At 40.1% G+C, this 11,060-nt stretch overlaps 1 protein-coding gene across 23 annotated transcripts in view; it reads left to right on the top strand.

Moving 5' to 3' along the window:
• Positions 1-11,060, top strand: part of UNC79 (unc-79 subunit of NALCN channel complex) — a 280,616-nt gene that overhangs the window by 124,936 nt on the left and 144,620 nt on the right. For all 23 annotated transcript variants that reach the window (XM_040478108.1, XM_040478112.1, XM_040478092.1 and 20 more), the window contains 3 exons: positions 1,995-2,224; positions 4,364-4,535; positions 6,174-6,404. In XM_040478108.1, the coding sequence (XP_040334042.1) occupies positions 1,995-2,224; positions 4,364-4,535; positions 6,174-6,404 (633 nt within the window). The remainder of the gene's footprint in view (positions 1-1,994; positions 2,225-4,363; positions 4,536-6,173; positions 6,405-11,060) is intronic.

Genomic DNA, 11,060 nt, shown 5'->3' on the forward strand with positions numbered 1-11,060 from the left:
ATCATATGTTTTGGCTCTCGGATGGGGTGACTTGAAGGCTGGGCTTATGCAGCGCTGTTGACAAGAGATTTACCCATTGCCTCTCTACATGGCTTGGCCAGGACAAAGTTCTGAGTATTCCAATGAGGAAACATCTGAAGAGAGAACATTTCAAGATGGCCAGGTGAAAGCTGCATGTCTTTTTAAATCTGGCCTCAGGAGTCATATAGGTATCACTTCTGCCATACTCTCTTGATTGAAGCAGCCATGAGTCCATCTAGATTCAAGGCAAATGGAAGCATACCTGAGGAAGCCAACCCAAAGAGCCTCATACACAGCTGGACTTGATTTAGATGACAAGACCTTGAACCTCCAGCCAAGAATTTGCATGTGGGAAGAATGTAAATAATACGTGAACAGAAAATAGGATGGTAAATTGCAGGCCTTAAACTTCAGGGCTTTATTATAGTGAATAACTACCCACTAAACCCATATCCACATTCTCTTGTTTATAGAATGGTGGGAATGCCAGAGGAACAAAGACTAATTATAAAGAAGAGGAAGAAATTAAACACTAAGAACATGCTCTGATATATACCACACTGCTAGTGGTGTGGTATTGGTTTGGTGGCGAGCAGAAGCCCCAAGCCAATAAGGGTTCTTGTGCTTCCAGAATGAAAGTTAGTGTGTGAGTGAGAAAGGAAGGACACGCGGGAAAAATACACGACTTGGTGAGTCAGGACTGAGTTGGATGCTCACAAGACTTGGGCCTCAGTTGCAGAATAAACACACTGTATTTTAACAAATAATTTTTAAAACCTTATTAATGAAAAGAAAAAAAATTACAAAAATGTTAAACTTGGCTTTTATGATTTGTAGGCCTGAGTCCTGTTTAGAAAATGAGATTTGCTGACACCAGTGTCCAAAGCCTTGTGCTAAAAAGCAAGGCGGAACAAACCCTACTTTGAAATGGTCGCTTTGATAGGCAGTTCAACACATTGTCAGTGTTTTGGTGTAGGTTTTGTGCTGGCCTCCTTCCTTATTCTGCCCTCAAAAGATCTGTCATGGAAGGGTCTCAAATCTTCACCAGGCTCTGAGTTCATAATGGCCTACAGTATAACATCCCCGCAAGGTGTTCACATCTTTATAAGCTCTATTGAAAGTCTGCAAAGCTCTTAGGACACAAGATGTTGAGCACATGGTGTGGCATCTCTCACAGACTTGGGACACATATTTTTGCAGAAGTCAGGAGCGTTTCCTCACAGCTCCTCAGATGGTGCCTCTCTCCCCTGCCTCTTGTCAGGGCAGCTCTGACATAGCCCCCTTGGACTCTGGAATCTGTCTTACGTGCCCCTACTTTTCTCATTGGCATCCCTTCATCTGTTGACTCCTTGCCTATAGTTAATGTCAGCAGCTGGTTCTATGAATGGTTCTTGCTGTGTTTTGCTATATTCCTGTGGTGTCTGTTGATGTATTTGATGTATTCTTTAGGTCTTAGTGGAAAGAATGCTGGCGGAGGGCGTGAGTGGGTGGGAGGCCTGCTTAGGGCCCCCTACCTGTCCTTGAACACAGCAAGGATAAGTAATTTGAAAGTAATTTGGGGGAAATTATTCCCTTCCTATTCTGATGTGCTGTGATGCACTCTCTCTGGACCACAGTTTTAGGTTTTTTCCTCCGTATTTCTGCTGAAAACTCTTGAAACACTAACTGGAAAGAATCCAGAAAGCGCCCCATCCCCAACCCATGACTGAGGTAGCTTTACAGAGAGCTTTTCAACACAGTTCCACTCCTCCCTCTTGAGAGCTTTTCTGCCACTCACACCAATAGAAACCACATCTTACCTTCATTTTTAGCTCTGCCTGAAATCTAACTGGTTAGGGGTGACCCGTGTTTTGGAAACTTTAGAAATGTGCAGCCACTTTCAGCGGCCCCTTTACATTCCGTTTGTTCCACTTCTTAGCCCCATTTACCTCAGTGACCAGTTTTAGTTGATTTCGCTATTTTTTTGCTTCTAGAACTGCAGTTCCCATGTAAGAAGAGCAGTTGTTACCTGCTTTTCAGCGGGCTGCTGTGGCCGTCACGGAAACAGGCCCGTTCGGTACTGCAAGAGATGCCACTCGAATCATCACAGCAATGAAGTGGGGGCCGCGTCGGAGACCCACCTCTATCAGACCTCCCCTCCACCCATCAACACTCGGGAATGTGGCGCTGAGGAGCTGGTCTGCGCCGTGGAGGCTGTGATCAGGTAACAGGCAGCTGGTTAGTGGTCTACCGGAAACACCACCTTGGTTTTGAGCCACCCTTGGCACATTGGTAAAGTTCACTCAACTTCAGGTGCCCTCAGCCTAGCCTCTCACCTTCCATAATGCAGTGATGATTTTTTTTAAGTTTATTTATTCATTTTGAGAGAGAGAGAGAGAGAGAGTGTGTGTGTGTGTGTGTGTGTGTGTGTGTGTGTATGCAAGTTGGGGAGCAGCAGAGAAAGGGGGGAGAGAGAGAGAGAGAGTCCCAGACAGACTCCGCACTGTCAGTGCAGAGCACAGAGCCCTATGCGGGGCTGGAACTCATAAACCATGAGATCATGGTCTGAGCCCAGGTCAGATGCTTAACCACGTGAGCTACACAGCCACCCCAGTGACGATGTTTTAATTCATTCATTCAGCCAAGCGTGTGTTAGGCACTTGGGAGACCAGAGAGAATGAAATGTAGTCTCCACCTTCACCTTACCCATGTAGGGAGTATAAAGACAGAAGCACAGGATTGCGGTTCAGTATGGTAAGCAGAGTGATAGTGCAGAGCAGAGTTTTAGGAAAGTGAAGCAGAGGCACCCCTCAGAGTGAGGGGTGGGAAGGGGGTGCCTGAGGCCTGACTGTGCACTGTAAATTGTGGGCGAGCTCTAGGTAATTCGGTACTGGGGTAAAGCTGCAGGCTCTCCAGTGAGACAGGAGCCCAGTCGTGCACGCGGTTGGCTTTCTCTCCTATCACGTGACAGAAAAAGGAGCTTTGGAAATGATAACTTCCAGACTTGTTCTCTTTTTGCATAATAGTCACTGAAGCAAGATTTTTAAAAATTAAAGAAATAATATTGGACTGTATGTTTTAAGGATAGAGACTCTTTTCTGTGTCTCTTACTTCAGTGGCTGATGCATGTAGAAATGCAATAAATGTTTGTCAAATGAAACATTACAGAAAGTTTGGAAATAGAAGAAAAAACCAACTATACTTCTGTCATCATTATCAGTGTTGCACATGTTCTAGTTTTACTCAAATGCGTATCTTATTTATAGAATTATAATCACAGTATATCATAATTTTTGATATAACATTATACCATTAGCTCTTTTGCATGTTGTTAGTTTCTGTATTTACCATTTTTAGTGGAAACATAATTTTCATCTAGATTATTTCCCTCCACCTTTAGATTTTTAGATTGCTTCCATTTTTACTATTATATATTACTGTGATAAATATTGTTGTGAATAGTGCTGTTTTTCTATTTTTTATTTTTTTAGGGTAGATGACCAGATATGGTTGGCTGGGTCAAAGGGTATGAATGCTTTAATGGCTATTGATGCATTACCAAACTGATTTTCAGAGTGTACATATGAATTTATAATGCCAAAAGCATTGTATGAAATTGCTAGTTTTGGCTACACTCTTGCCAACATTGGGTCTTATTCTTACAAATTATGACTTGTTGGGGTGCCCTGGTAACTCAGTCAGTTAAGCATCCACCTCTTGGTTTCGGCCCGGATCATGATCTCATAGTTGGCAAGTTTGAGCCCTGCATCAGGTTCCGCACTGACTGGCAGAGACTGTTTGGGATTCTCTCTCACCCTCTCTCTCTGCCCCTCCCCTGCTTGCACTTTCTCTCTCTCTCTCTCTCTCTCTCTCTCTCTCTCAAAATAAATAAATAAACTGAAAAAAAATTATGACTTGTTTAGCAGGTTGAAAAAGGAGTCTTTGTTGCTCATTTACAGATCTTTGAATATTAGATATTGAGTGTTTTTCCATTTGGGTATAAATTCTTCAGTCTCTCTTTGTACCATGCATTTGAGGTCCACATAACTTCAGATTAGATCTAGGGGAAGTATTGGCATCTAGCGGGATGGGTGGTACACTGGAAGCCAGAAGGCATCAGTTCTGCCTGATTCTAATTGATTGGAGGAAGCAGCCTCTTTGTGCCTCAGTTTATTCACTTTGGAAATGGGGATGGAGTACAACATAGTAAAGAACTGAAATTAGGCCTGTTGGAGCAACTTCTACCAATTGGAAGGAGAGCAGTCAGTTATGCCTGAGTACTCATGAAGTAGTTGCTCTGAATAGGTCATAACCTAGAATGTGTTTTTCAATCACCTAACTTGACATCTCTCATCTTTGGCAGCTTGTTGAAAGAAGCCGAGTTCCATGCTGAGCAGCGGGAATATGAGCTGAATCGCCGGCGGCAGCTGGGACTTTCCTCTTCCCACCATTCCCTGGATAACACTGACTTTGACAACAAGGATGATGATAAACACGACCAGCGACTACTCAGTCAATTTGGAATATGGTTTTTAGTAAGAAAATAAGTTAGCTATTCTCTGCTTTCTTATTTCTCATGACAACATTGCACCAATGAGGAATATTTCCCGTTCTTTTTATTTTTTTTTATTTTTATTTAAAAAAAAATTTTTTTTTTCAACGTTTATTTATTTTTGGGACAGAGAGAGACAGAGCATGAATGGGGGAGGGGCAGAGAGAGAGGGAGACACAGAATCGGAAACAGGCTCCAGGCTCTGAGCCATCAGCCCAGAGCCCAACGCGGGGCTCGAACTCCCGGACCACGAGATCGTGACCTGGCTGAAGTCGGACGCTTAACCGACTGCGCCACCCAGGCGCCCCTCCCGTTCTTTTTAAAGAAGTTAGTGAATAGTGAAAAGTTAACCTTAGCGGTGGAACTCTATATTGTCTATATTGTAGGACAGTGGCTCTCAACCCTGGGCTGCACATTGGATTTCCCTGGGAAAGCTTTCAAAGAATGGCAATGCCCAGATCCCACCCTAGCATCTTGGGAACTTTTAAAAAAGCTTCCTTGTTGATTCTAATGAATAGCCAGGTGTTGAAGCCTACCGGCCAGACCCTTGACTGTTTGAAATGCACCTTTGACAGAAAATGGATGGGAATGTTGCTAGGGTATGTTGTGAAATAACCGAGTCAATATAATTTACAGATCGTTCGCATCCTATCACCTATACACATGACATTTTTCTTGAAAGTTCAGTATCTGTGGCACTTTTTGTTTATTTAGGGCAAGTTTGCATACAACCAGAAAAATCAGAGCTGTATTAACACAGGCAATTTGATTGTTTTTGACTGATTCACGGGCAACATTCATTCAGTAAAGATCAAACATCCCAATCCCAAATTCCATGCAAGCTGAACATGGTAGTTCTGTTAGAGAAGCGGACTTTTGTTTTTGCCCAACGGAGACATAGATTGAGTCTCCATAGTAATATATCTCTTTTATGCTTTTACATGGTTATCTGAAAAAGTTGTGTTTTGTTTTGTCTTACCAAATTGGTATTTAATTGCTGATTTCACATATTTTGCTCCTAGAGCTTACTACCTAATGACATAATGACTGCTATTATGAACTCTTTGAAGGCAAGGATACTGTTTTATTTATTTGTACATTCGTGACTCCTACTATTGTGTTTCATAAAAGATTATTGCAGAATGAATAATGAATAAACGATGAGCTGTTTTTAAAAGGCTATTTGTAATGTGCTGAATTAGGGGGCTCTAGGCTTTCAGAATTATTACTGATAGAAAATCCGTAGCTAAATCTGGTAATTTTAGAATGCAAACATAGGTAGATTATTTTTTCACTGAAGATATTTATGAAGTTTCACTTTGCAGACCTAACTTTTAAAAAAGCATTGATCTAGTGTAGATTACAAAATAGGTTTCTTCTAGGAGAAAAGGCTTATCGAAAGGTGCAATCTCAAGGGGAAATTATTGTTGCAATCCTTCTCTCCCTGTAAGGAATGCAGTTTCTAGGTTAAATGATCCTGTGTCATTTATAAACTGCCTACTTTAGATGGATTATTGGGAACCTTTTTTTTTTTTTTTTTTTTTTTTTGCCGTTAAACGAATCTTAATAATGATGTAAAATGGATGAAGGCTAAAGCAGAGTCTAATCTGCCCATTTCCAGGTGAGCCTTTGCACGCCCAGTGAGAACACACCTACAGAGAGCTTGGCCAGGCTGGTGGCCATGGTGTTTCAGTGGTTCCACTCCACGGCATATATGATGGATGATGAAGTTGGAAGTTTGGTGGAAAAACTGAAGCCTCAGTTTGTCACCAAGTGGTTGAAGACAGTCTGTGATGTTCGCTTTGATGTCATGGTCATGTGCCTTCTTCCCAAACCAATGGAATTTGCCAGGGTAAGTGGAGGCCCCCCACTCTGACCTTGTTGGAGAGGAATTGGGAGAAACACTTCCCTAGCCATTAGCATGTTATCATTGTCTATAGAAGAGCGTCTCTCCTTATTTTAGTCAATACAGCTGAATGAGGTTAGTTGAGCAACTACATTTTAGGTGATGTGCTGCTTTGATGTTGGTTTGGGATGAAGAATGGTAAAACGAATATGTGAGATATCTTTAAGAATTTACAAGAAGATAAAAAAATGGGGCACCTTGGTGGCTCTTGATTTTGGCTCAGCTCACGATCGCGTGGTTTGTGGGGTCATGCCCCATGTCGGGCTCTGAGCTGATAGACTGGAGCCTGCTTGGGATTCTCTCTCTTCCTTTCTCTCTGCTTCTCTCCTGCTCGTGCACTCTCTCTCTCTCTCTTTCTCAAAATTAAAAAAAAAAAAAAAATTTAAGGGAGGATTCATCCCTGACTTTGCTGAATGTATTTTTTTAAATTAAGAAACAGAAGAAAAAAGTTTTTCTATGAGATTGCAAGGTCTCAGTCCTTCTCTGGTCTACTGTCTGTGTAAAGGCTAACATTTGATTAGGAGCAATTTCTGTGGTTTCACATAAATTTCTAGAAGTGAATGGCAGAAATCCCTGCCCTCTCATTTGGAATGCCACAAAAGGCATAGGACGTGCCAAAATGCTCCCTTTCCTCCAGCTTATAGGACAAATTCCTCTGAGCTCATCCTTTTGCTTAGTGGATTATAGGCTTCAGATACACAGCTGGTAAGACCCCATATTTTTAAAATATAATATAATTTGTGTCTAACTTAGCAAGGTAGATGTCCAGAATCAGTTTTTGGCAGAAATATAGGACATTTTTTCAAGATATTTTCTGGATTTTATTTTGTGATTATTTTGGTTTGTTTTCAATGAGATAGGGAGGCATTTTTCAGTCTAATTAAGACATTTAAGGATAAAATAGAACACAGACCATCTAAAGAAATAGCTTTCGTTAGGTTTCCAGGACACAGAGTAGTTCTGTGGGTGATTCAAGATATACTTTTTTCTTCTTTGGTGCCACCTACTGACTCACATATAAAATTGGAGTTTTGCATAACAGAAATTCCCTATTTTGAGGCATTATTTGACTGTGTTGATATGTTTTCTATTATTATTTCCTTTGGAATAGTAAAGGATTAGTCCAATCTGATTATTGAAGATAAGAGGAAATGGTAGCTGAGGGCCTGTAAAAGACACATTTGGGAGAGAAAAGACAAAGTTTATTTATACTTATAGTCAGTACTCAGTACATTGCTGCATATCAGTGATGGGCATCTCCCTCAGTAGCCAAAGATAAACAGTGTAGGGTAGGGAGTTAGGGCTGGAATGGGAAGATATGGAAGGTTCTCTTGAGCCTTTTGCTACTTAGTGGCACTGGGCAGTCTGTCTCCACAGCAGCTGAATTCACAGGTAACTCCCTTTAATGGAAATGATATTTCTGAAAGCTCTGCTTTAGTCGGACAAGGGAAGTTGGGATAAAGTTTCTGCATCTTCTTTAGTTCTAACGTTTTCATTAAAATGATCCTTATGACAAGTGTGGGGGTCTGAGTGGTTCCGCACACTTCTCTCATCTGAAACTTCGAGAGAAGTTTCACACCAAAAGGAAGGTAGGTTGATTGCTGTAGATTTGGGTTAGGAGCTTCCAGGTAAGAGATCTGCAAAGGAGGAAGCAGGCATAGATTAGGACGAGGAAACAAACACAAAAAAACCTGAGATTAATGGTGACAGTAGACTCTAAACCTAGTTTCCAAGGTCAGAGGGCAGCCAGTCAGGATTTGCAGATATTGGGCTCAAAGTGTCTTTAGACAATAGAGTGAGGTCGTCAGCGTCTCTGTCCTGGGTATGAGCAGCGCATGGGCGATGCTGGTGTTTGGTGAGATTCCTGACTGGCCCTGGCTATTGCCACAAGTCCTTTGAACTTCAAATCAAATTGTCTTGCTCTGGCTTGCAGGGCTTTGGGACAAGACAACCTAGAGTCTCAATAGGATCTAGGCCGTCAGGTTTTAGTTTTCAGTGACACCAAGTAAGCAGGGTGGGAGGAAAATTGGAAATACCAGTTACTGACAAAATGTGCGAGACAACAGGATTCAGTTTATGAGGAGGTGACAAATAGCTCAAAGACGGTGAGCAGGACTAGAATCTGATAATTCACAAGGGTGGGTTATAGTTTTCCATTGAAACATAAAATTTCTGTCTATAGTCACCCCCCATTTTCATCATAGATAATCAAAATAAGATTAATCTTATTCACAAAGTAAGACTAGTCTCATTAAATTTGGCCTAATTATTTATGTAGATGCAGCGACAGTCAATGGTAATTGACCAAAATAAACCTTTAATGTTGGCTGTGCTGGAATGTTTATGGAGAATCTCAGATTGGGCTTTTAGAAACCGCTAGAGGTAAGGATGCTAAGCCAGTAAGTTGTCATCATACTTCATCTACAGTACCTCTAGATTTGGGTAAATTTATCTCTGAGGTCACCAAAATATTCTAAGTTTCCTGGACCTTTCAGAAAGTAACATTTCGTATTTGCTTATCCTGTTTTTTCCAAGAGGGCTTTGTAAGCACTGGCTCCTTCATGTCAACCTTAGTTCCTTAAAACTGGTCATATCTGGTTCTATGCACATCCTTCTCTACTATCACAGTCTAGGCAAAGTTTTTTACCAGTTTTTCTGATTATGTTCTTTTACAAGGAGAACAGATTGAGAAACTTGTGCATGGAAATAAAAACACTAAGAGTTTCTGAACTCTGAAGGGTCAGATGTGGGGGGAGAAAAAGACAAGTGTTTTGTTGTTGTTTACAAAAATAATCTACTAAATTCTTGTGAGTTGTAGCTAGTTTAAGAAAAACCTTATATCCAGAAAATAGAACATTAAAGAGCCAGCAAAGTTCCAAACTAAAAAAAACACAAAAAAATGATTACCTTTCTTCATCAGTTCATTCAACCTAATCTAATTAATTAAAAAAAATTTTTTTAAGTTTGTTTATTTATTTTTGAGAGGGGTGGGGAGGGGCAGAGAGAGAGAGGGAGAAAGAGAATCTCAAGCAGGCTCTGCACCATCAGCGTGGAGCCCGATGTGGGGCTCGAATTCACAAACCATGAGATTGTGATCTGAGCTGACACAGAGTCCAGATGCTTAACCAACGGAACCACCCAAGTGCCCCAACCCCATCTAATTAACTTTTGTTCCTTTTAATCTTGGGTAGCAGTTTTAGGAACACATCAGCTTCTCCACCAGCGTTCTGGAATCCTTTCTCAGGCCGGCAGCATGCAATACTACCAGAAGCTTGTACTCAGTATTGCCTGTCATACTGTTCCTGGGTCTCAGAGACAGTTCTTTTTCCTAAAGCCAAAGCCTTCTATCTAGTGGTTGATCACAAGAGCTTTCAGGAAAACATTAGGAAAAAAACAATAACAAACTGTGAATGATAAAAGACTTTAAAAATGGCTATAATCAGATCCTCTGAGAGTACTGGAATTATGATCACATTAGGGAAAGCATCAGGAGGCTATGTCATGAGCAGGAAAAGCAATGAAAAATTGCTAGAAATTTCATAACATTTTACCTATACAAATATAAGCTAGGGAAGGTTAAGCATCTCTTCGTATTTGATGATGCTTTTCATGCAATTCAACATATCAAATAAACCTAATTGGTTATTGGAAACCCAATATCTTATTTTACTAGAAAAAGAAAAAAATCCTTTGAGATTTTCTAGAGGCCCTCTGAGAAATCTCAAAGCCAGTTTGAGATCAAGATTTTATTAAGGACTTGATTTTGGGAAGGCAAAAATATGAAAAGTTGTCAGAAATGTCAAAAGGTTTAAACACTTAATTCACCAGGATCACAGGGTCACTATGAAACAATACTTAATTATCCATTTAACCACAAGGACAAAAAGATTTCAAAAGTAAATATAGGATGTAACATGCTAATTAAAAAATTGGCTTTTGTGTTTTAATTGAGAAGACTTAGTTCTCTTAAATAATTGAGGACATGGGGCACAGGAAATTATGGTAAGACACAGAATAGTTGTTTCCTAGACACATTATTGAAAAGGTAAAGAAAAACCTTGTTCAATTTCTTTTCTTTTTATCCTTTTACTTTATTATTATTATTTTTTTAAATTTAAATCCAAGTTAGTTGACATTAGTATAATAATGATTTCAGGAATAGAATTTAGTGATTCATCATGTAATATAACACCCAGTGCTCATCCCAAGTGCCCTCCTTAATGCCTCTCACCCATCTAGACCATCCCCCCACCCAACACCCCACCAGCGACCCTCAGTTTGTTCTCTGTATTTAAGAGTCTCTTACAGTTTGTCTCCCACTCTGCTTTTATCTTATTTTTCCTTCCCTTCCCTTATGTTCATCTGTTTTGTATCTTAAAGTCCTCATATGAGTGAAGTCATATGATATTTGTCTTTTTCTGAGTGACTTATTTCACTTAGCATAATACACTATGGTTCCATCCAAATTGTTGCAAATGGCAAGATTTCATTCTCTTTAATTGCTGAATAGTATTCCATTATACATATATATATAATGGAATACTATTACTATTATATATAATATATAATATATATATATATATATATATATTACTATTATAT

This window comes from Herpailurus yagouaroundi, unplaced genomic scaffold, assembly GCF_014898765.1.
Source record: "Herpailurus yagouaroundi ecotype Mexico unplaced genomic scaffold, PumYag 141, whole genome shotgun sequence".
Lineage (NCBI taxonomy): Eukaryota > Metazoa > Chordata > Mammalia > Carnivora > Felidae > Herpailurus > Herpailurus yagouaroundi.